This window comes from Plecotus auritus (assembly GCF_963455305.1).
Source record: "Plecotus auritus genome assembly, chromosome: 12".
Taxonomy (NCBI): Eukaryota; Metazoa; Chordata; class Mammalia; order Chiroptera; family Vespertilionidae; genus Plecotus; species Plecotus auritus.
In genome coordinates, this window is record NC_137778.1 from 27,755,666 (window position 1) to 27,782,615 (window position 26,950).

General features: G+C 35.6%; 1 protein-coding gene across 2 annotated transcripts in view; it reads left to right on the top strand.

The window, feature by feature from the left end:
• The window catches only part of KIFAP3 (kinesin associated protein 3), a 124,064-nt gene that overhangs the window by 22,376 nt on the left and 74,738 nt on the right, over positions 1-26,950 (top strand). For both annotated transcript variants that reach the window (XM_080649122.1, XM_080649121.1), the window contains exons 8-10: positions 509-607; positions 3,154-3,332; positions 13,734-13,896. In XM_080649122.1, coding sequence (XP_080505248.1) covers positions 509-607; positions 3,154-3,332; positions 13,734-13,896 — 441 coding nt within the window. The remainder of the gene's footprint in view (positions 1-508; positions 608-3,153; positions 3,333-13,733; positions 13,897-26,950) is intronic.

Below are 26,950 nucleotides of genomic sequence, written 5' to 3' on the forward strand. Positions count from 1 at the left end.
GTAATTTTTAAATTTTGTTTACCTCTAACTTTGGTATATTTCTTTTTTGACATCTATTCTGAAGAGGGTGCTAAATAGTTTAAACCTAATCCACATCCTTTGACTATTCTGGGTATCATCTATCTGAAGTGGAATCTAGTAGTCTTATTAACTAAATCATTTTTAAGGTAGTAATAATTTTGGTACATGGACCCACTTGCTAATCTGTTGAAAGTTAGAAACTTGTGTACATACATAAAATATTTGCTTATGATTTCTGGGGATTCAAGTATTTGGTGAAGCCCAAATATGTGTTCACCCAAGGACTCCAAGCACATCCTTGAACCCTTGGTTAAGAAGTCCTGTTATGACACAATTATTATGCAGAGAATACTATTTTAGTTAAATTATTAGAGAAAATAACTGGATAATGTTGCACATGCAGTTTAATAGCACTATTCTTCATAGTGTTTTTCAGTAGGGTTTCTTCTTTGCTTCAATGAGTATGGAAGATCCTTAACTTGTTTACTTGATGAAGACCCTGAAAACCAAACTTTGAGAAAAGAGTATGAAAAAACCTTTAAAAAATACCAGGGGCTTGTGGTAAAACAGGAACAGCTCTTACGAGGTAAGAATTCTTAAACACTGAGAAATACAGCAAAATACTTACTCTACATTTAGTTTGTTCCATTTTTTTTTGTCAGATTGGTAAAGGTAATAGAATAATTGAGAGTTTTATACATTTTAATATGCTACGAAACTTGTGTCTTTAGCATGGGTAATAATGTTTTAAATTTTACTCTTATTATTTTCCAACAAAAAACCCACTCAGTTTTTAAATGTGTAGATACTTGATATTTATTTACACAGAGATGATGTTTAATCCATTTTGTAACCTTTTCATTAATAAGAATCTTGTCTTTCAATCCCTAATAAACTTAGTGAATTATTTTGTTGCTTTCATAGAAGATTGATGTAAAAGTTTCGTAATATTTCTCTTTAATAAAATAGAGTCTTCTTTGTGGTTATTGAGAGATTTACATGTTTACTGGTATGGTTTCTCATTCATAAGATGCAAAGTGAGAATGATCTGGGGCTTTCAAGTGTACAATCAATTTCTGCTTTGTAGCTGACTACTGAGATATAATTGACATATAATAGTGTAAGTTTAAGGTATCAATAGGATAATTTGATTCATGTATATATTGCAAAATGTTTACCACAATAAGTTAATTAACACATCCTTTACCGCAAGTAATTACTATTTTGTTGTTATCATTATGGTGATAACATTTAAGTTCTCTCATAGCAACCTTCAACTATACAATACAATATTGTTAATTCTGGTCATCATGCTGTACATTAGATTCCAAGAATTTATTCATCTTATAACTGAAAATTTGCACCATTTGACTAATGTCTCCCCATTTCTCCCCACAACTCAGCTTCTGGTAACCAATCAGTCTACTCTCTATTTCTATGAATTCAACTATTGTAGATTCTACATATAAGTGAGAACTTACAATATTTGTCTTTCTCTGTCTGACTTATTTCATTTAGCATAATGCCCTCAAGGTCTATCTGTATTGTCAGAAATGGCAGATATCCTTCTTTCTTTATAGATAAATAATACTCCATATATATATTATGGTTACCAGAGGGGAAGGGGGAATGAGGGAGAGATAGTAAAGGGTAAAGGGGGCCCTAGCCAGTTTGGCTCAGTGAATAGAGTGTCGGCCTGCAGACTGAAAGGTCCCGGGTTCAATTCCGGTCAAGGGCACATGCCCGGGTTGCAGGCTCGATCCCTAGTGGGGGGCATGCAGGAGGCAACTGATCAATGATTCTCTCTCATCATTGATGTTTCTATCTCTCCTTCTCCCTTCTCCTCTGAAATCAATAAAAATATTTTTTTTAAAAAAAAGAGTAAAGGAGGGTCAAATACATGGTAACGGAAGGAGATTTGACTTTGGTGGTAAACACACAATGCAACATACAGATGATGTATTATAGAACTGTATACTTGAAACCTATATAATTTTATTAACCAATGTCACCCTAATCAATTTAATTAAAAAATAAAACAAGTGATAATATGTTAGATATAACCCCAAATATATCAGTTATTATATTGCATGTAAGTGTACTAAATACAATTTGGATGCCACTTTAAGAAAAAAAATGGGTTACTATTTATATATCAACTAGTATAGTGCCTGGAATACAGCAAGTACTTAATTATTGTGAATTACCTTTCCAACTCAAATGTTTATTAAATAAATTGAATACTTATGTATATATTTCAATATATTTCATACTTATGCATATATTTTTTCTATTCATAAAGGTTTAGAGATAGTTTATAAGAATACATGAAATTAAATACTAAAAAATGAATAAAATCGAGGCCATAGGAGAGCAAAAAGATCATATTGACCATAATGGCCTACATAATTCTGGCAGAAAGTGTTCAAGTCTTAACTCTGAAGCTTTCTGTCCATCAAGGCAAAATGTCAAACATTATCTGTTACATAATTCTGTCAAAAGGAACAATTATATGAGTTTTGACAACCTAGTCACTTTTATAACAGATATTTAAAAGAAATTTTACTTAGAACTAGTAGACAGTGACCTCAACTTTGTCTGGTATAACAGTAATATTACTGAATTTCATATAGGTTATTTCCTGTAGTGGCTGTTAGAAAATCAGTTTAAAAATGAAAAAGGTTTTAGAATCCTTAGATTCAGCTTAGTTGTACAATACATTTTGGATTATAGCTCTTTTTAACATAGCAGCCTCTAGTTGTTGAAGTTTTACCTTGTTTTCTAGATCTATAAAATTATTTTTCCCCACCTACCTATTTTATTATTTGCTAACATATTCCTTTAATTTCCATTTGATTACTGTTAAGTGCTAAGCTCCAAGAGGGTATGAATCATTGTCTTATTATGGTTCTTGTGTCCTTCATAAGAATGTCATTTTATATATATGTTGTATTTTATATAACATAGCATTTAATAATAACAAATGTTTTCTAATGAATAAATTAATAACTAGTTAAAATTTTCAAAATTATATATTCTCTTGTAAGAACTACATCTGTTACTTCAGTGAGCAGGAATGATTTATTAAATTATTGATTCAATATGCCAATCTCATCTGTTTTACTTTTCTAGTTGCTCTTTATTTGCTTCTGAATCTTGCTGAGGATACGCGCACAGAACTGAAGATGAGGAATAAGAACATAGTTCACATGCTGGTGAAGGCTCTTGATCGGGACAATTTTGAGCTGCTTATTCTAGTTGTGTCATTCTTGAAGAAACTCAGCATTTTTATGGAGAATAAAAATGATATGGTAACTTACATTGAAACTGTTCATATTTGCCATTTTCAAGTTAGAATATTTTGATAAAAAGTAAACACATTATCCCCCTACCAAGATAATGCTGAATGAAAATTTAATAATAACAATAACTCCCTTAAATAGCTTTATTGGGAAATACATTTCAGATTACTTAGTACTCCAGATAATTGAAGCTTATAGAAAAATATAAACATCTTTTTCTAATGTTGTATAGAATGAATTTTTTCATATTAAACAGTATATATAGAAAGTAATTTAAACTTAAGTTGTGCTTCAGAGTTATCTGCCCTTATATAATTTTCCCCTAAAGTATTTTTTATCCTGTATTTCAGATATTGTTTGTGAAATTTCAGTTTAGCCCAGTCTCTTCTCTCTCACTTAACTGTTCCAGTTGGTAGGCATAAGCTATTGATTCTGCTCCTTAGCATTCCTTCTTTCTTCTATTCCAAGTGCTATTTGTACCAGTTCATGCCCTCTTTCTTATACCTTCTTCATTTCTTGTTTGAATTATTGCAGTGGCCTTTGAGGCATACAAGTTAATTGTATATTATTTCCCCTTCTGAAAATATGCATTATACAGAAATATATAAAGACTAGAGGCCCAGTGCACGAAATTCGTGCACGGGGATGGGGGGTGTCCCTCAGCCCAGTCTGCACCCTCTCCAATTTGGGATCCCTCTCATAATCCAGGACTGCTGGCTCCCAACCGCTCGCCTGCCTGCCTGCCTGATTGCCCCTTACTACTTCTGCCTGCCAGCCTGATCGACGCCTAACTGCTCCCCTGCCAGCCCAATTGCCCCTAACTGCCCTCCCCTGCTGGCCTGGTCACCCCTAACTGCCCTCCCCTGCCAGCCTGGTCACCCTTAACTGTCCTCCCCTACAGGCCTGGTCCCCCACAACTGCCCTCCCCTGCAGGCCTGGTCGCCCCCAACTGCCCTCCCCTGCAGGCCTGGTTCCCCCCAACTGTCATCCCCTGCAGGCCTGGGTCCCCCCCCAACTGCCCTCCCCTGCTGGCCTGGTCTCCCCCAACTGCCCTCCTCTGCTGGCCCGGTTACCTCTAACTGCCCTCCCCTGCTGGCCTGATCGCCCACAACTGCCCTCCCCTTCTGGCCATCTTGTGTCCACATGGGGGCATCCATCTTTGACCACATGGGGGCGGCCATCTTGTGTGTTGGAGTGATGGTCAATTTGCATATTACTCTTTTATTAGGTTAGATTGAATAAAAATTACCTGCTTTTGCTATGTTATTTAAAAGTCTTTGTTAGAACAATGTTATATTTAAAATAGATCAGACATTAACCTTACCTTGCTTTCCAATATTTAAGTTTATAATTTTAGCTATTATAAATAACACTTCAGAGGACACATTTGTACATGTGTCTTTGTCCATATTTCTGATTATTTTCTTACTAGAGGCCCGGTGCATAAATTCATGCACCAGTGGGGTCCCTCAGCCTGGCCTGCAGGATCAGGCCGAAACTGGCTCTCCGACATCCCCCGAGGGGTCCCGGATTGCGAGAGGGTGCAGACCAGTCTAAGGGACCCACCGGTGCATGAGCGGGGCTGGAGAGGGATACAGGAGGTTGGCCAGCTAGGGAAGGACTACGGGAGGGCTCCAGGGCATGTCCGGCCTGTCTTGCTCAGTCCTGATTGGCCGAACCCCAGCAGCAAGCTAACCTACCAGTTGGAGCGTCTGCCCCCTGGTGGTCATTGCACATCATAGTGAGCGGTTGAGCAGCCTTAGCTTATCATTAGCATATTACACTTTGATTGGTTGAACAGAGGACCGGACACTTAGCATATTAGGCTTTTATTATATAGGATGCTATAGTCCTAAAAATGGAATTATTGGCTCATTGGTCTGAACTCCACTGAGAACTATTTTAGAGCTATATGCTAATATAAGTCATTATGTTACTATGTATTATTGGTATAAATGGATTCTTCTTCAGATAGTCTAAATATACAATATTTCTTCCTACTCTTCTTTTCTTCTTTTAAAACAAATGAACTAGAAAGTAGCTTATGTTTATCAGATGACACAGTATGCTCTTTGAAAACCTGACTGATTTATCACCTTTAATAAGTGCCTTCATTTCTGACACTTGAAATATAAGAAATTTTATTTTACCCACAGATGTTTAGTATCTGTCATCTATCATTATTAATTATTGATGATCACTGTATGCCTGATATTGCTTTAAGATTGAATTTACTTAAGAGAAATTAATGAAAAACAGTTTATAAATTTATTAACCTTATATTTAAGAAGAATATGATGACATGGTGATGTGTATACTCCTGAGGAATTAGAATGTGGTAAATAGTTGCTTTCTGTTGCTCTAAGTTGAAGTATAGTCTTCCATTTATGTATTTAGATTAAGTTCACCTATAGTAGTAGGTTCACAAAATTTAAATTGATTATTCATCAGCATATATCTACTTTTTATTGATTAGATTAATATTTAATACACTACTGATATGTTTATTCAATCAAAAATTACCTCAAGAATATTATTAAAATTATTTTCTGGTAAGATCATAGATTCAGAATATAAATGGTCTCATCAAACCTCATTTTTTATTAAGGAGGAAAAACAAGGTTCAGGAAAGGTAATCCATGCATAAGAATGATTAGCCAGATTTTTACTGTAGCTGGTATGCATGTCATCTTTTATTGTGGAAGAAGTGCATTTTATTTAAGGGCATTATCTAGCATCAGGATTTTTAGAGCTTGACTGGACCTTACCTCCATGTTTAGATTTAGTGAATTACCTCCTAATTTTTCAGGTGAAGTGGCAGAGGGTTGGAGAGGTTAAGTAATTTGCTCAAAGATCTCCAGGTCATGTTTCCTACTCTTTCTCTCTGCCTTTAAGACAAAAATTTTTTGTCTTTATTTTATGTTTTGTTTTGTTTTTTAATTTTTGGCAAGCTTAAGTATAAGCAATTTTTAAATAGCTGCCAGAAACACTGAAAAGAATTACTTAAAGGCTGGAAGAAATTTTCTGATTGTTGATAAGCTAACACTTTACATAGAAATTTAATAAAACAATTATCATACATTCCATTTTATAGATATATAATTAAGAGGGCATTTCATGTTGAGACAGTTACTAAATTTAGCTTTGGGGATTGGGCTTTTATAAACCTGAAAGACATGATTAGAAGGCTGTGTCTAGCGTTTAACTATCTGGTTGGACTACCTGGCAATTTTACATTCCATTTTCTGCAATGGAAATACAAATTAATTTTTTTAAAACTCTCCAGGTTACGTTATTATTAAGTTTTCTATAACACCAGTGTGTACTGTTGCTTTTTCAAAAGAAAAATATTACTTAATATAATTAGTAACAGATGAAGCCTGTGGCGATTTTGTTTCAAAGGGGTGTTGGGAGGGATGGCTGATCTATTTGTGAGGTTGTATTATTTATTTCAATAATGTATTTATTTTAGTGTTGATGTGAACTAATACTGACCTTGCTTTTTAGAGTTATATATTTTAAAGGAAATTTAGTTTGCTTAAAAAATATTTTAATTAATAATTTAAATTGAGATTTTATATTTTAATACAGTATAACAAAAAGGTAATAAGTCATATTAGAATACGATTTTAATAGTAACAACAGAGAGGATATATATTCCTTGGGTTGCTTTTTTTCTTATTAAATTTTGAGGTTTTTTGTTATATTTTGAATATGTCTTTTATCAATAGTTATGTTTTGCAGATATTTTCTCCTAGTTTCTGTGACTTGTTTTTTCATTCTCCTATGAAGAGCAGAAGAAGGGTTTTGTTTTTGTTTCTTTGTTTTTATTGATTTCAGAGAGGAAGAGGGGGGAGAGAGAGATAAAAACATCAATGATGAGAGAGAATCATTGATCGGCTACCTCCTGCATGCCCCACACTGGGGTTTGAGCCCACAACCCAGGCATGTGCCCCAACTGGGAATTGAACTGTGACCTCCTGGTTCATAGGTCGACACTCAACCACTTGAGCCACGCAGGCTGGGCAAGAGCAGAAGGTTTTAATTGTTATGAAGTCCAGTATATCAAAGAATTTTTAAATGGTTTATATTTTGGTGTTGTATTTAAGAAATCTTTGCCTAACTTACGTCACAAAGATATCTTCCTACTTTCTCTTCAATAAGTTTTATAGGCTTTGTGTTGTTGCTCTTTTGTTTATTAGTCTGTGATCCATCCATTCTTAGAATTTTGTATATGGTTCAAGTTATGCATCAAGATTCATGTTTTGAAATGGATAGCCAATTGTTCCAGCACCATTTGTTGAAAAGACTATTCTTTCTCCATTGAATTGCCTTTACACCATATTAAAATTGCCTTTGTACCTTTGTTGAAAATCATTCAGCTATATATGTGTGTTTCTATTTTTGGACTCTCTCTTTTCTATTCCATTTACCATGTGTCTAAGTTTTGACCAATACATCTTTGTCTTAATTATTGTAGCTTTATAGTAAGTTTGAAATTAGGTGGTACATGGCCTCAAATGTTGTTACTCTTTTTTTCAATTATTCTGGCTTTTTCATATTTTTTACTTTACCATACCCATTTAGAATCATACCCAATCTATTTCTTTAAAAAAAAATCTTAGAATCTTGATTGGGATTGCATTGGGTCTATTGTCAATAATAATATATATTCAATATATGAGCCACATTGGATTTTCCAATCCATGAACATGGTATAGCTCTCCATTTGTTTAGGTCTCTCTTGATTTCTTCCATTATTTCAGTTTTTAGCAAAAAAAAAAAATGTAGTTTAAAAATGTAGTTTTTATAAAAGAAATTAGTTTTCCATTGTTGATCTGTTATTAAAATATAATTAATATATAATATCCTATTAGTTTCTTTGTACATCATAGAAATTTGATATTTATGTATGTTACAAAATGATCACTGCAGTAAGTCTAGTTATCATCTGTTGTGATGGATAGTATAAAGAAATACAGTTGATTTTTGTATATTTGTGCCCTGTGACCTTGCTAAATTCACTTTTTAGTTGTAGTTACTCTTTCTATGTTCTTGGGGCTTTTCTAAGTAGGAAATTGTGTTATCTGTAAATAGAAAGTTTTATTTGTTCCATTCTAATTTGCATGCCTTTTTGTTTTCCTATGCTACTAGAGAGAGGCTCTTTAATATGATGTTAAAAAGGAATTCTGTGAGTGGGCTTTCCTGCCTTGTTACTAATCTTAGAAGGAAAGCAATGTTTTTTACTAGTAAGTATAATGTTATCTAGGTTTTTTGTAGATGCTCTATCAGTTTAAGTTCTGTTCTGTTCCTAGTTTTTTGAGACTTTTACTTATGAATGAATGTTGGATTTTGTTAGATGCCTTTTCTGCATTGCTTGAAATGATAATACAGTTTTTCTTCTTGAGACTGTTGATACAGGGATTTTTATTGATTGACTTTCACTTATTAAGCTGGTCACATTCATGGGATAAACACCACTTGATCATGATGTATTGTATTTTTTTATACATTGCTATATTTTGCTAGGTAATGTATTGTGGAAGATTTTTGTATCTTTGTTTATGAGGGATTTCTGGTTTATAGTTTTCTTATGCCATGGGCTGGTTTTGCTATTATGATAAATGTGGCCTCATAGAATGAATTGGGAAGCATTTTCTCTCCAATTTTTCTGCAAGGGTTTGTGTAGAATAGGCATTATTTATACTTGAATGTTTAATAGAATTCATCAGTGAAAAAGTCATCTGGGCCTGGAGTTTTCTTTCTTTAAACTTCTTTAATATCTATAAGACTATTTACGTTATCTATTCTTTCTGAGTGGTAATGTAGTTTGTGTTTTTCAAGGAATTTATCCATTTCATCTATGTTATCAAATGTATGCATACAGAATTCTAGGTTACTATATACCTCAGATAATATCTGTTTGTCTTGAAGATTATTTTTCCTCTGAGAAGACTTCCTTGACAACAACTCATACTGAGATGGTCTCAGGTTCAGTCTCATGGTACTCTTTTTTTTCTCATGTATAATAGTTACACAATTACAATTAAATAATTGTATAATTGTTATTATTTTTTTTGCTGTAATTCACACCCTCTGGTGTATAAAATCCATGAAGTCAGGAACCGTTTCTTTCCTGTTCATATATGTATGAACATATATTTAAGAAATATTTGTTGAATGAATAAAGAAATAAATCTGGAAAAGAATTTATTCACTGTAATCAATGAAGCTAATGACAGAGCCACAGTTTGGTATAAATGTGATAAGTATTTGTCACTGGCCTCTGTAGAAATGGTTTTTGGCAGTTAACAAATGAATGATTGACCCACCCTCTTTAACAGACTAAACTAGGAGAAATAAGAGACCCTAATTAGTGAGTCTTTGGAGATGGATTTGTACTTTATAATGAAGAGCTCTCAGACATAACAGCAGTGAGACCTTGGAGAGTAGATAGAGTTCTGAAGGCAAAATTGTTGTTTGGTCAATTTAGCATTTCAAAATTTTTAGGGTACTCCCTGGGATGGAATGAAAGGGAAAAAGTATATCTAGGGCTCAATTATTAATGTAGCATTTACAAGGTCAGTGAACAATTGCAATAAAGGTGTGGAAAAGGTGGTATAAATAAATGCTTGCTTTATACCGCTAATAAAAGAAAAAGTGGAGCAGGATTTTTCATAAACATTATGGTAATGATAAAAAATTATGTAGTTATATAGAACTAAAGGCCTGGTGCATGAAATTCATGCATGTGGGGGGTGGGGGGGCGGTATCCCTCAGCCTGGCCTTCACCCTCTCCATTCTGGGACCCCTTGAGGGATGTCCGACTGCCGGTTTAGGCCTGGATCCTACAGGGATCGTGCCTGAACCAGCAGTCAGACATCCCTCTCACAATCCAGGACTGCTGGACTGCTGGCTCCTAACCGCTCACCTGCCTGACTGCCTGATCACCCCTACCACTCTGCCTGCCTGCCTGATTGCCCCTAACCCCAATGCCTGCTGGCCTAATCGCCCCTAACTGCTCCCCTGACAGCCTGATCATCCCTAACTGCTCCCCTGACAGCCTGATCATCCCTAACTGCTCCCCTGCCAGCCTGATCGCCCCTAACCACCTCTGCCTTGGCCCCCCGCACCTGGGACCCAGGCTTCCCTCCCTCTGGCCGTCCGCAGGCACCCAGGACCGCGGGCGGCTTCTCCCGGGCCGGCCACAGCCGCAGGTGCCCAGGACCACAGGTGGCTTCACCCGGGCCCGGCTTTGTCAGGAAGAATGTCCAGAAGACGTCTAGTCTAATTGGCATATTACCCTTTTATTAGTATAGATTGCTCTCCTTTTTAGCCATTGCATTGTAATAAAGATATGTGATATTTTTATAACCAAATTTTTCTGATTGCTACCCTAAGAAATGTGAATACAGGGCTTATATTACCAAATAAGATCTGTCCTCTGTGGTTTCACACTCTAAAACAAGCTCTCTTGATGCAATGTTATAATCTTCTAGGTTTGGGAGGTTAACAAACCTTTTCTGTAAATGACCGAGTAGTCAGTATTTTAGGACTTGCAGTTTATACGGCCTCTGTCACAACTGGAGCATGATAGCAGCCATGGGCAGTCTATAAACAAACTAGAGGCCCAGTGCACAAATTCGTGCACCAGTGGGGTCCCTCAGCCTGGCCTGCATGATCAGGCTGAAACCAGCTCTCCGACATCCCCCAAGAAGTCCTGGATTGCGAGAGGGCGCAGGCCAGGCCAAGAGACCCCACCGGTGCATGATCGGGGCTTGGGAGGGATGCGGGAGGTTGGCCAGCTGGGGAGGGATCGCAGGAGGGCTCCAGGGCGTGTCCAGCCCGTCTCACTCAGTCCTGATTGGCCGGACCAGCAGCAAGCTATACTATCAGTCGGAGCGTCTGCCTCCTGGTGGTCAGTGCATGTCATAGCGATTGAGTGACCTTAGCATATCATTAGCTTATTACACTTTGATTGGTTGAATGGACAACCGGACACTTAGCCTATTAGGCTTTTATTATATAGGATGAGCATGGCTGTTTTCCCATAAAACTCTATGGAAACTGCAATATTTGAATTTCAAATAATTTTCATGTGTCTTAATTTTTTCAACCATTTAAAAAGGTAAAGGTCAAAAATTAGCTTTAGCTCTTGGGTTTTATTAAATGCCATGTCAGGCCAGATTAGACACACTAGCCATAGTTTTCTGACCCTTGTCCTAGAGTTTCAAATACTACTTGTAAACCAGGCTCTCTCCTGAATTTTACAAGATTTCCCAAGATCCACTGAATAGTCACCTAAAATTAAAGATGACAAAAATTAAAATAATTTTGCTCTTCTTGTCTCATGCCTGTTTTTCAACTTATAAAGCTTAGTTAAATGGCACCTACATCCACCTTATTGACAATGTGGAAAAGGGTCCTGAGACTGCTCTTATATAGGCCCTCTCACAAGGTTGGCCATTGTTGGTGTCTAGGAACTTGGAATTCTGGAGTGTTTTCACTGTTTCCTAACTCATAAGGCTGGTTTACTGTGCCTAAATTGTTTGCACAAGCAATGTGGTTTATGCTAAATACCTGCTTTCCTTTTGGGAGTCTGCAATTTTAGTCTGAGCTAGGTAGAGGGTACCAATGTGACTTTCCCCCAGTAAAAAATCTTGGGCACCAAGTCTCAGTCTTAATCCAACACTGGAGCACATCCTGTATTCGTTGTGGGGAGAGGTTTCTAGGAAGCTTACACCTGGTTTTCTCTGGACTTTGCCTTCATTAGGCCTTTTTTTCTTTTCTAATTTTACTTTGCATCCTTTCATTGTAATGAATCACAGTCATAAATGGGATTATATGCTGAGTCTTGTGAGTCCTCCTAGCAAGTCACCGAACACATTGAACCAAGCCAAAAACCTGAAAGTCATCTTCAGTGCCTCCTCTTCATTGCTCATTCATGTGATTTGACTGTATCTCTTAAATACCTCTCAAATTAGTCTTTCCTCTTCAATCTTTATATTCTTTCTTTGATTCAAACCCTAATCACAAGGCAATATATTCTTCAGCACTTACCTTCAATCTCTACCTATACAGTGTACCATAAGCATTTGTTTGTATCTGTGTGTGTGTGTGTGTGTGTGTGTGTGTGTGTGTGTGTGTGTGTTTACTGATATGTTTATTTGTATATTACTAGTCTGACCATATCACCCTCTGAACTGAAAACCATTCTGGGCACTTTACTGCCTAGAGGACAATTTAAACCTCTTAGCAGATCATTAAAAGCTTTTTGTGATCTGTCCAGTGCCTGTCCTTCTGGGCATCGGCCACTCTCAGCATACACTTGGTATTGTAGTCATACCAAAGCACAGCCATCTCTCAACAAGCTTTTATGCCCTAATGTCTGACCACTTGCTTTCTCTTCTCTTAACCAGAGAGGAAATTATTACACATTTTAAAGAACTTTGTTTCTAATTTGAAGTCTTTTCTGTTCTTCTAGGTAGCTTAGTGCTTCCTTCCATGTTGCTTCCAGAGCACTTTATGCATTCCATTTCATCACATTGTATTTAATTATTTATTCCATTTCTCTGCTCTCTTTCTAGACTGCAGTCCTTGAAGGCCAGGACTAGATCTTGTTTGCTCTAGCACAGGGCTGGCACTTAGTAGGTGGCAACCCATATATTTTCAAGAACCCGGTGTAATTTGTCCTCTAGTTGATGCTGTTATGTAAAGGAAGGAAGGGATGATGTGGCAATGTATATTTTCACTTCAAAAGTTTGCTTTCATACCAATCAGAAATAATATATGCACCCCTATGTTCACAGCAGTGCAATTTACAATAGCTAAGATCTGGAAATAGCCCAAATGCCCATCAGTAGATGAGTGGATGAATAAAGCTCAGTACATTTACACCATGGAATACTATGTAGCAGTAAAAAAGAAGGACCTCACTCTTTGAGACAGCATGGAGGGATCTGGAGAGTATTATGCAAAGTGAAATAAGCCAATTAGAGAAAGACAAGTATCACATGATCTCACTCATGTGGAATCTAAAGAACAAAATAAACTGATGAACAAAATAGATCCAGAGACATAGAAGCATGGAACAGAGGAAAGGCGGTGGTGGATGGGTGGGAAGAGAATAACCAAATAACCCATGGGCACAAGCAATAGTGTGGTGAAGGCCTGGGATGGAGGGAAGGTGGGGTCCAGAAAGGCTCAATGGGGAATAAAAGAGGACATCTGTAATACTTTCAACAATAAAGATAAAAATAACATTTTTTAAAGTTTGCTTTTAGAGAAGTTTATGGATTAAAATGAGTATATAGCTTAACACATAATTAGGGTACAATGAAAAAATTATCTTTTTTTTTTGTCTTATTGTGCAACAGAACCTCACTGCATTTGTATTATTATTTTACATAGGTGGAAATGGATATTGTTGAAAAACTGGTAAAAATGGTACCTTGTGAGCATGAAGATCTGCTGAATATCACTCTCCGGCTTTTATTAAACCTGTCCTTTGACACAGGACTGAGGAATAAGATGGTACAAGTTGGACTGCTTCCCAAACTCACTGCGCTCTTAGGTATGCTTTTTAAAAATTAATGATAGTGTTGCTTGGAATTTCCAACATCATTGGAAAATTGAGCAGTGTGTTGAAACGTCAGCTGAACAAAAATTATACACACACACACACACACATATATATACACATATGTGTGTGTGTGTGTGTGTGTGTGTGTGTGTAAAATCTTTGGGAACTTAAAAATGAACAATGAATGAAAAATGACACATGCCAGGATTCCCCTGGTTCTGTAGAATGCACTGGAATAGAAACTGTTAACTCTGACTTCATTTACCCATGTAAAAGTGAAATCAATGTGCAACTACATAGGGAAGCAAGAGGGAAAATTATTTTCTCTTCATTTTTTTAAAAAGCAGATATCATTTAAGTTCTTGTATGCTGCCATACTTTTAAAATACTCCTGGCAACTACACAAATTTGGTGAGGCTTTTTGTCATTAAGTAAAAAAGGGCATTTTTATATAGTGTGAGTTAGAAAATACTGCATTGGAGGATTCAGTTGATGATACATTTTTTCTTTTAGCTGTTAGGAAGAGATCTACATAGCAAGGATGGACTCAGGTGCTAACTCTTCTGTGTTTTTACATAATGCTTCTTAGCAGAGTATTATTCACCCTTGATCTTGGTCTGTTCAGTGTCTGTCTTTACAGGCAACTGCTACTCCCCAGCACATGCTGTATACTGTGTCCTTGCTGAGCCCTCAGAGTTCTCTAAACGAGCTCTTTTTATGCCTATGTGCCTGTTCATCTGCTTTTTCCTTCTACCAGGGATGCCACTGCCTCTACTAACCAGAAAGCTAATTCTCCCTTGTCTTTTAAGACTCTCTGTTCCTTTGTTTCAGTATTGCAATTTCATTCTTGTTTTGTAGCGTTCTCCATAGTCAAACATTTTGTAAGTTTCCAATAGTAGTGGGATAGTAGTGGAATGATTTAAAAATACGTTTATTCTTTGCTATCTAATATCTTTTAATCCAATCTTTCATTGACATCATCATTTTTTTTTGTAATACTATTATTAACATTTATTGAACATTTACTGTGCCAGTCATTTAGCTCTGTGCTTTAATTACATTATCTCATGGAATCCCTGTCTGAGATCTGTACTCAGGATTACATAGCTGATAAAAAGCAAAGCTCAAATTCCAACTCAGAGCTATCTGCTGCCAAAGTTGGATTTATTAACTACTATTGTAAACTACTATGTATAGTGATATTAAGTGGGCTATGATTAAATAGACTATGCAGAGCTATAGTTTAAAAATCCAGTTCTCCAAGTCTGCTTTAAAATAAAAAGTTGTTTTGAGGTTGTTGTTTTTTTGGTTTGTTTTTTTATAATCCTCACCTGAGGAGTGAGAATATGTTTTCCATTGATTCTTCAGAGAATAGAAGGGAGATGTAAGAGGAGAGAGAGAGACACACACATTGAATGGTTGCCTCCAATACGCACCCTGACCAGGGCCAGGGATTGCACCTTTAATCCAGGTACATACTTTTGACTGAGAATCAAACCTGAGACCTTCCAGTGTACAGGCCGACTCTCTAACCACTGAACCACCAGCGAGGGCTTAAAAATAAGTTTTAACTTATTTCTTGATCTTTTCTCAGAATAGGAAAACTTTTAATCTACTAGTCAGTCCAAGAACATTTGGTTAATTGGCACAGGACTTTTATTACACATTTTAGAAGAAATTATGTTGAGTAGTTTCGAGATTTGCTTTTGGAGAACCAAAGCAATACAAACATTAGTGAAAAAACAGAAAAACTTTAAAAGTAAAATTGATGGCCCAGCTGGTGTGGCTCAGTGGTTGAGCATTGGCCCATGAACCAGGAGGTCACAATTCACTTCCCATTCAGAGCACAACCCAGGTTGTGGGCTCGATCCCCAGAAGGGGGCATGCAGGAGGCAGCCAATCAATGATTCTCTCTCATCATTGAAGTTTCTCTTTCTCCCTTCCTCTCTTAAATCAATAAAAAATATTTTTTGAAGTGAAATTGATGGGTCTTGCATTTAATGATGTGACCCTCCATTTATCATAATCTAGCAGAATTATTATCAAACGTTAGGTCAGATTCTCAGTGTATGAAGATGAATTATAGTCCTTGCCCTGAAAGAATTCATAATCTCTTTGGTTTGTTCAAAATTCAGTCACCTACCTTTATGAAACATGATTTTAAAGAAATTTTTGGGAAATTACAGAATACTCATTTCATATTTTATTAACAAATATCCCTCTATTTTATTGCTCACAAGTCATTGAATTTAACTTAAGCATTTTCTTTTTTTTTTTCAAATGTTCATATATCCTTTGCTTAATAACTTTCTTTTTTTATTCAATATATTGGGATGACGTTGGTCAAAATGAACATGTAGGTTTCAGGTGTGGGTTTCTATGGTACAAAATCTATATATTGCACCATGTGCCCACCACCCAAAGTCAACTCTTCTCCTGTCACTTAATAACTTTCTTTAGTTCTTCCTTTTCATTCCACTTACAAGCCATGGAAGCAATGGCAGTCATTCATAAACAGAGAGGGTATCTACTGATCTTACAGGGTCAAGGAAAGGCAGAAAATGACCATATTGAACAGAAATCAATACACACTAGAGAAAGAACAGTGCCTTCAACATCTGTGAAGTGCTTCAAAATGTCTACAAGTTTACATCTATTACTTAGTTCTTTTAATTTAATTATTTTAATGGCACTGTTATTTTCTACTCTTTTTTCTTTAAATTATGGGTTTTAATAAGCTTCTGTAGGGTATTTATAAGGTGAGCCTCTAAAAAAAAATGTTCCAAATCCCAAGTAACCGATTCAATATGAACTTTTGGAACATAAAACCATGCTGTAAACTTTATCATGTCCCCAAAATGGCCCCTTTTATCCGTCACTTCCCAGGAAAAATCTACCTAATATATTAGGAGGATAAGGCTATGATTATTAATAAACAACCCTCAGATCTTAGTAGCTTAAAAAGGAGCAATTGTTTATTTCTTGCTCATATTGCATGGATGAGTGGAAAGTGCTGGTCCATGTTAGCATCAGTCAAGGGCACAGACTGGTAGAACAAGAAAAGGGAGAATTGCAAACTTCTCTTAAAGGCTTCCACTTGGAGTGATAAATATTTTTATTTACATTTCTATTGATGAAACTAAGTCACGTGACCATGCTGTACTTTAAGGGGCTGGGTAAGTGTTTGCAAGGATTAGAACTGGAACATTGGTAACAAGCAGCCTAATGATCCTAAAAGGTGTTTTTTTAACTTCTTGGAATTTTAGCTGGGTTTCCAGTATTAACTAGAATCTCTTAAAAAATACACTCTGAGGTTGGTGGGGGGGAGCGTAATGGGGGAATAGGGACACATGTAATACCTTAATCAATAAAGAAATTTTTAAAAATATACTCTGAGACATTTTAGCAAATACTGCCATATGTACTATAACTAGCAACTGTAGTAACACAGAGCATACTGATTAAAAGCTAGAATTATGGAGCCAGACTATATGACTTTGAATATTGTTGTTATCACTTACTTGCTATGTGATATTTTGCAAATTACTTAACCCATATGTCAGTTTTCTCATTTCCAGTATATAGATAAGAATTGTACATATTAATAGAGAAAGGTTGCCAAAACCGGTTTGGCTCAGTGGATAGAGCGTCGGCCTGCGGACTCAAGGGTCCCAGGTTCGATTCCGGTCAAGGGCATGTACCTTGGTTGCGGGCGCATCCCCAGTGGGGGGCGTGCAGGAGGCAGCTGATCGATGTTTCTCTCTCATCGATGTTTCTGGCTCTCTATCCCTCTCCCTTCCTCTCTGTATAAAAATCAATAAAAATATATTAAAAAAAATAGAGAAAGGTTAATTAGATAGTGCAGTAAATGTTAGGGAATTATACGTATGTTAAATTATTATAAAAATACACAGAATACAAATAATAGCTAGAAATGGGTCTTTTTTAAAGTTTTCCAGGCTTACACCATTTTATATGCAGGTCTTTTCAAATGGATTACATCCTTCTTTTGTTAAATATATTCTTAAATTTTCCTTAATGACATGAACATAATTTAAATTTTTATTGAGAGGAGTATAGTATACTAGTTAAAACTAGAGGCTTTGGAGCCAGAGGGCCTGGGTTCAAGTGCTCTCTGTTAGCTGTTGCCTTTGTTATCATTGATTCAGGTTTGCAATTCTGGAGATAATTTATTATACAGGGCTACAGATGTTACTGTGCTCAAGTATTTCCCCTTGTTGAATGGCCCCTGAATGCCATGTATTTTAATTTTTATATGCAGTTTTCCTGTTTCCCCTCTTGTCCTTGGCTGTCACTTCTCATTTCTTCTGCACTAGCAGCAATTCCATAGCAGCAATTTTCCTCTCCTCTAATAATATAGTTCTAATCTCCTGTGGTCTTGGAAACCGACAGCTGAACTTATTTGAAGCGTATACTTTGTTAAAAATGAATTCCAAATGAATGCCGGAAGGGTTCTCTTCCTAATCATGTTCTCTTCCTAGTAATGTTTATTGCATGGACTTTGCAACATTTCTTTTGACTGTGAAGAAACCCATTTTGCTTGATTATGCTCTCTGCTATGTTCAAAGAAATGTTATTCAGTGTATAAATGATTTTCTGATAAGTAATTATTAGGATGGTCATTTTTACATTTGTCAATGTAAATGTTACTTGTGTGGAAAATTAAATCATTAACTCCTAACACAATAAACTAAGCTTCTCAATTGAGTAATGATATGTTTAATATATCTGATCTTTTCCCATTACAATTATATAGACGTAGTAAGGAAGTATTATAAAGAGCAGATTTTAAAGGAATAGGAAATCATTCATCTAAAGCAGAGACTTTCAAACATCTTTTACCCCAGTCTACAGTAAGATACATTTTACATTACAACTGAATAATCACACGTTTGTGTGATGTGATGTGTATATGTATGTGCATATATCCATATGTGTATATTAATATACATGATATTTTAATTATCTATATTATATATTTAGTTTAATATATGTAATTTTAAGTGTCACAAAGACGTATTTACCATTTCTATGTGTCATGCTCTATATTTTCTTTTTTTTCTATTTTTTAATTCTACTTATGACTTACTCATTGATTTTATGTTCTCTGATTGATTTTTATGTTCAGTTGAAAAACATTGAACTAAGGAAGTGATTAACTTCTTTCCCTTTAAATCTTCAGAACTATCACTGTCTCTGCTGGACTTTTAATGTGTTTGTCAGTTGATAATCTAAATTTTTCCAGGTTATTCTTTGACAAATACTTGGAGTGATTACAGGGGAATGAAATTTTTTTTTAAGTGGATAAAACCTTCTGTAAATCAAATAGTTAAAGAATTCGGGCTGCATTTTCTTCACTCTGTAGTCATGGAGAAGGAATTAAAGAGCAGGCAGTAGAACATGAGTGGCCATTTATTTCATTAGAAATAAATGCATTGTTTAATATATGTTCATGTTGACAGGTGACTGAATTAAAGAATTACCCATTTTATATACAGAAATTATTTATTTTTTAAAAGATGCAAAAAATGCAAAGCACTGTTGTAGAGCTATACATGTGGTAGAACTTGTCAGAAGTGACTTTCAAGGGATGCTGTTTCAACTGGAAATGCTATCAGATTTTAAGTAGGTTTTTTATTATTATTTGGGGACCCCATAACTGAAAAATCTTTTTATACTTAATAATAGATTACTTTAACTAGAGTACAATGAATCATGAATCTTTCGGATTCCAATAAAGCTGTGCTGCGTGAACATTTAATCTCCTTCTCTTGTATCCTGAAACATTTAACTAGTACATTGCGACCCCTGCTGTTGTGAGAATTGCTGAATAACTGAAAAATATATATATGTAATGGAGGAAGGTTTTGTGATCTGAATAATTATTACAGGCAAAGGAGAATTTGTTATGGTTCAGCTCTTTTGCCATGTGAAGCTCTGAGTGAATGGTAATTCAATATTGCCAACATTTATTTTAATATTAATTTATTATATAAAGCATTTCATTTAAGAATTTTTACTTTTTTTCCCTTTGACATCAGGGACACAAAGAGAAATAAGAAATTTTAGAAATTATTATGTAAACTTTTCTCCGACTTAATCTTGAAATTGGTTGATTTGAAGAGTTTTCATATTTTCTGAGGCATAGAGAATGGTATTCTCTCTTAAAATGTTTCAAAAATTGTATTTGAATTTGTAGAAAACCTATATTGAAATATTCCTTTGTTTTTCTTTTCTTAAATACCACCAAAATTATTCATTTTTTATTTTATTTTTTGATAATGTTTTTCATAAGGATCCTAAAGTTATCTCTGCCTAGTTCAGTATCAGTTACAAATCTTTTCAGTTCTTTTCATAGTTACTTATACCTAATAACTTTATGATTTCATTTGGGACACCTATCATAGCCAATGGTTTATGTCATAGCAAATGTAATTATATGCAAATTGAATTGGACTTAGAAAACTTGGCTTTAACTTATCCAATTGATAGACAGTTTGTTCAGGTTTTTATGATATTGAATTAACTTTTTTTAAGTGCTTAAAGACTTTTTTGGCTCATCTAAGAATCAGATCATTTAAAAATACATTTTCTTGTCATAAGTCCTAAAGCCATTTGACCTTGATGTGTCTCAGGAGTGCTTCCTTATGTCAGAGTATACTGGGTTGGTAGATGGCAAGGAAATTCCTTGTCACACTGTATTCTTCATTTCCCTGGAGAATGCACTGATAGTGTTTCAAAAGCAGCTTGAAAACTAAATCTTTTTAGCTTTTTGTCTGATGCACCAGGCAAATAATGTTTTTGCACCTCTCAGTTACTTTAGCTGGATATTTCTTAAGCTGAGTATTGTTTGATGTGCTTGGGAATGATTAGCATAGAAGCAAGCATAAATAAATGTACAGTGGAAATGTGTTCTTTGCAACAATCTACTTCATCACGACATTAGTTCATGCATAAAGTGTAAATATCACATGATAGAGACAGTGTAAAACAGAGTGTATATTTAATTTTATTTTTAAAACTACCAGATTTCACTGGTGAACTCTTTTAGACAATTTTGAGTTTGTTTACATTTTTTTCTTTGTGAATGATATTAATATGTTTTTTAAATTGAGTAATGTTCTGAATTCTCATGACAGCTTTTCAATTTTTAACTTGACTTCAAAGGGATTTAAACTCAAGGGAGTAAGCCTTATAAAATATACAGGTTTCATCAGACATATGTGAATTTTATCATTTGTTAAAATAAATATGGAATAGGCACAGCCAACCTAATGTTTAGGAGACTAGATAGCTGCCTGCAAATTTCAGGCAGTAACCACTTTCCACAATTTTGCTGCTATTTTCTAAGTCTCCCCTGTTTGTGAAGACATTGTAGGAATTCAGTGGTTAGCGCATCCGTTTTCAAACTTTTGGTCTCAGGATGCCCCTTCATACTCTTAAAAATTATTGAGGATCCCCCAAGAGCTTTTAATTATGAGGAGTTATATCTATGAATATTTATGGTCTTCAAAATTAAAACTGATAAAAAATTTATATTTATTCATTTTAAAATAACCTGCTACAAGTTGACATAAATATTTTTATGAAAAGTAATTTTTTTCTAAAAAGAGAGGCTTAGTAGACAACAGCTGGCTCGTATATCTACTTAGCAATCTGTTGTGATATCATATATCATTATGTCATGTATATCATGTCATGTAGCCTTTTATTTTTAAAAAAATGCGAATTTAAAAAAGGAAAATAATATATTAGTACTGTATTGTTGTTAAAATGGTGTGACTTTGTGGATCTCCTTTAGGAGTCCTCAGAGCACACTTTGAATTAGAGCATTCCTTTAAAGCTTTTAATTCCTATTAAGTGAAAACACTCCTGGTAGTAATAATTCACAAGGAGTCTTAAATTAGCTGCTTAAATACAGCTAGAAGACATGTTTGGTTTTGCCAAACTATATTTTCTTAATCTTCTTTTTGGATTTCTAGGCATGATCCAAACACTCCCATTCCCTATAACCCTTATTTTCTCTTAATTCTAGACATTTAGTTACATTTCTTACCTTGCTCTTTGGACATCTGCATTTTCAGCAACTCACATCTTACTCATTTTTTTGGTGCTTTTTGGAGGGGTTGGGGAATGCATGACATGGTGTAGGATTGTGAAGATGGAAGACCCTTAGCACAGAGGGATGGCTGCATACAATAAATTCTGGGTAATTAACAATACTAGACTTTTAATGCTGCACAACAGTCATATTTTCTTTGTCTGGTCATTCACCCACTCTCCTACATGAGAATTTCATTTCTCTACTTTCTCCTCACAAATCCAACCTCATTCTCATCCTCGTTCACTGTTCATTACCTTTTTTTGCTTCCCATTTCACTGAGAGAGTAGAAGCAGTAAGAGAACATCCAAGAGTTTCTGCTGCCAAACTGTATCTGTCTATACATTGCTTCTCCCCATTATTATGGATAAACTTGCCCCTACCTTACATAGGCTAGCACTTCCTTCTTCCCCGTTCCCTCTCACCTACTCTAGCTCCTTTCGCCAGAAATTCCACTTTCTCCTCATTTCTTTAATTTTTCCCCACTCTAGTAGATCATTCCCATCCATATACAAATATGCTGTTCCTCTATCTTAATAAAAATTCCCCTTGACTCTCACTTTACTCTTTTACCTTCCAGCTATCATCACATTTCCTTTCTTTGCATCATTGCAAAGTGCCTCAAAAGAGTTGTCTTCATTTCCTGCCTCCATTTCTCTTTTTACATACATTTATATCTTTTTCTGTTTGCTGTCTGCTGTTCTCTCCCTGACTCCTATCTCCTCTCTCTCTTCCTCTCTCTCTCTTTCTTTCTCTATCTTTCGATTCCTTCCCTCAGTGTTCTATACTCTTTTTAATCTTTTTAAAAGTCCTTTTAAAAAAATTATTTATGGATTTGAGAGAGAGAGAAATATCAATTTGTTGTTCCATTTATTTATGCACTCATTGGTTGCTTCTTGTATGTGCCCTGACCAGGGATCGAACCTGCAACCTTGGTGTATCAGGACCATGCTCTAACCAACTGAGCTACCTAGCTAGTGCTCTTTTTAATCTTTTGCAATCAGGCTTTATACCCATTTTCCCCTCTCCTCCCCTCCCCCAAACACACACACACAGCCAATCACACTACTCTGATCAAAGTTCCAGTGACCTCCACATTACTAAACCCAGTTCACAACATTCACATTCAACTTATGAACAGTATTTGATACAGTTCTCTTCTCCTTTAACCTTTTCATTGATTTTCCAGAACACAGGACTCTCTGCTATTTTTCCAAAGTACCCAGCTCTTCTCAGTCTTCCCTCTGCCTCTACCTCATCTCCCCAATCTCTAAGCATAGAATACCCCCCACCCCCCAAGACTTAGTCCTTAGGCTTTTTCTATATCTGTACTTACTCCTTTGGTGACTTTATCCATTCCACTTAAATATTCTGCCTTTACTGAATAAAGATAATTTCAGCCCCTTCTCTGTTTTCTTATTCCAACATTACCACTTGGATGCCTTATAAGTACATGAGATTTAACACATTCAAAATTATGCTACTGACCCTCCCACCCCCAATCCTCCTTAAACCCTTTATTTTCACAATCTTTTCCATCTTCATAAGTGGAAACTTCCTCTTCCAAGTTAACTGCCCAAAATGGGGGAAGTTTTATCCTTGAATCCTCACTTTCCCTCTGTCCCTACATCCAATTTGTCAGATCAGTCAGCTCTACCTTCAAAATATAGCTGCTTACCACCCTGATCCCAGCCATTATCATCTCTTTCCTGTTTTAATGCAGTAGCATCCTAACGGGTCTTTGGGCTTCCTCCCTGGCCTTAGTCTTTCTTTAACAGCTCACAGTGATCCTGTTAAACTTTAAATGAAATAATGTCATTTCTCTGCACAAAACTTTCCATGACTTCCCATCTCAGAGGAAGAACTAAACTCCTTATAAGGGCCTGTAAGAGTTACATGTTCTCTCCCATCTCTTTACCTCTGTAACTGCATCTTGTAGCACTCTCTCTCTTGTTCTTTCTGCTAAAGGCATATTGGCCTCTTGGCTATTCCTTAAACCCAGTAGACACTCCTACCTCAGAACTTTCGCACTTCCTGTTCCTGCTGCCTAGATCTGTTCTTTCCTAGTTTTTTGCATCATTCATTTTCTCACGTCCTTCAAGCTTTGCTTTCAAATGGCTGTACTTAAAATTTCAATCCCTGGCTCCTGATTCTCTCTTTCTCATTTTTTATTTTTCTCTGCAATACTTAATCACCACATAATGTATCTTTCATATCATTACCTTATTTCTTTTGTCACTATCCACCCACCATCACCATCATGCCCCAGGCCCCAAAGACTGCAAGCTCCATGAAAATGTCGAGTTGTGCCTGGCATAGCATAGGTTCTCAGTAAATATTGGTGGGTGGGTGGGTGGATTAGTGTATGAAAGGGACACATGAAAGAAGTGAACTTCAAAAGAGCTGAGCTTGAGTCTTCTTCCTTCCCTTCACTCTTTAGCTAAGTGGCCTTAGGAAAGTAAATTAATCTTCACTGAGCCTTCTGTCTTGTTCAGAAAATAAGGGAATAAAATAAGACCGAGGTCATAGGACTGTTATGTGAAGCAGATGAGAGAATTCATAGAAAGCCTTGTATAAATGTTAGTTATGACAAGGAGGCAGAAAGGAAGGGGAAGGCTTTACAGGATAATGGTTGCTGAATGAAAAGCGTCAGGAGCACAGAAAAAGTCTTCTTGCTTCATAGTTTTGACTATTTCTAGGGGTTTGTTTCAAACATTGCTGTAATTTCACTTTTATTATTTGAGGTAGATATCTTGAGTGAATTGTGTAAATTCAGGGCAGGAATCTTCTAATAGAGTGATACTCGAAGTATCACTGGCCTGCAATGAGTAAATCTAAAAATTGAGAATAAGTATTCAGACACAGCAACTTAGTTAAATAAAATTATCTCTTCTGAATATAATAATACAAATTTTGAACTTCTATTTTGCATATCTTTTATTTAATTACATTTTTATTATACTTTACAAAAGTATTGGTCTTTGACACATTTAGAGGAAAAATAAAAAACTGGCCCTACACCACAGATAGTTTGAGAAGCATTATTTAGATGAAATGGTGGGTTTGATCTTGGATTAGCATACTGTTCTTTTAAAGTATTCAAAAGTCCATATAATGTTGAAGCCAGCATCACAAATGACCATGCCTTGCCAGACTTGCTTAGTTTATTTATGAGCAGAGATCAGAATGTTTCTAAAAATTAAGGAATTGGTAATGTTACCTAGAGATGTTGCTAAGCTTTTCAGTATTTATAAAAATTGTAATAGCTAAAGGTCAAACTCATACTCAATAAATATTCATCAAGTGCTTAACTTGTATTAGGCACTTTAGCATATAATCTATGAATCCATGTGTATGTTAGCTACCAAAGTTAACTATCTCAGACAACTTTGTTAAAGTTGGCCTTTCCTCAACAGAGCCACGCTGGTCAGTGTTTATGTATGGCGCTGAATATACAGGTATGAAAATTTGAACCATAGTTCAAATCTTGATTCAAATCCCTATCTGTATAAATTTTGACTCTTCTGCATTTGAGGTGTGTCCATACTAATTTGCATGGCTGGTTTGTGCTTCACCAATGTTATTGGTGATGGCAAGAAAATGAGGATTCCCAGGTTCAATAGCACACCATTATGCCTGCTTCACAATTCCACATGAATCATTTCACAAAAGATCCTGATTTTAGTCAGAGTACTATTAGACTGTATTCTCCTCACCAAAAAATAAATGAGAGTTTCTGAGGTTTTCTAAATTCACATATTCTGGGATGGGACCCAGAGTGGTTTTGAGAGGAGGAGTGGCACCTGATACATCTTGATCTGTATTACCTTAGGTAATCTGGGTTTCAGGACATTTCCAAGGCTGTAGAAAGGTTTTATCAGCATGTCAGGAGTCAGACCAGGTCAAGAGTTAAGTGATAAATGTTTGATTTCTTCCGATTAAGACAAGTCTGATTTCCCTTGCTGTTGGAGATGGCCAGAGCTGGACTCTAAACTTTGATCACTTAAAAATTAAGGATTATTTTCTTTGACCATTCTGTCATAGGTCCTTAAAAGAAAATTGGAAAAGTTAAGTTCTGGACATCTTTGAAATTCCTCCATAATGTGAAATTCACTTTTTCCATTACATATCAATATGACTTAATTTTTAGTTTATCAGAACCATCATAAAATGAAGAAATAAAACTTACCTTTATTTTGTGAAGAGAGCAATATTTTATAAATGGCCTTTTCTAACTTGATTATTAAAAACTGTTTGGAAATGGTCAAAATAATGTTTTCCAAACAGGAGGTGTTTTCTTTTTTTTCTTTTTTTAAAGTAGGTTGCCTTTATGAAGGTTTATTTAAGAAACTTAAAGTAGATTTTGTTTAATAACTTCATTTAGCCTGTTTATTACAAAACTGTTACGGAATTTCACACATCTGTTTTGGAACGCAGGTCCTCATAGACTACTGCACTGTTTCTCAATTTTAATAGACCTCATTATCCTATAAATAAACCTACATTTTCTTACCTGATCAAGTGAGCAAACAATAGGGGTTAGATGTGGCAAACGCTTTAACAAAAAGCACATGTCTAGCCGTCAGGGTGAGGTAGAGTCATATCAAGATTGCTTGAAGTTATTAATGGCAGTAAAATTTATGCTTCCTCCTGTTTTCCCAATTAAATCAAGAAGCCTTTTTTCTTAAGATTCTTCTATCACCAGCTGGTTCCAATACTCAGTGTGTGAATATTGCCTGGGGTGTCTCCATTTCTAGATGGTAAAGGCTGACCAAAGCACATTAAGTCAATGATGGGGACCTGTAAACTAGAAAGCAGGCATTGTTACGGGCTTTATTTTGGTCCTTATCATTTGTACCACAAGCATGCATATTTTGTAGGATATATTATAAAGAAGTTGTTGTGGTATGCTCTGGATATAAT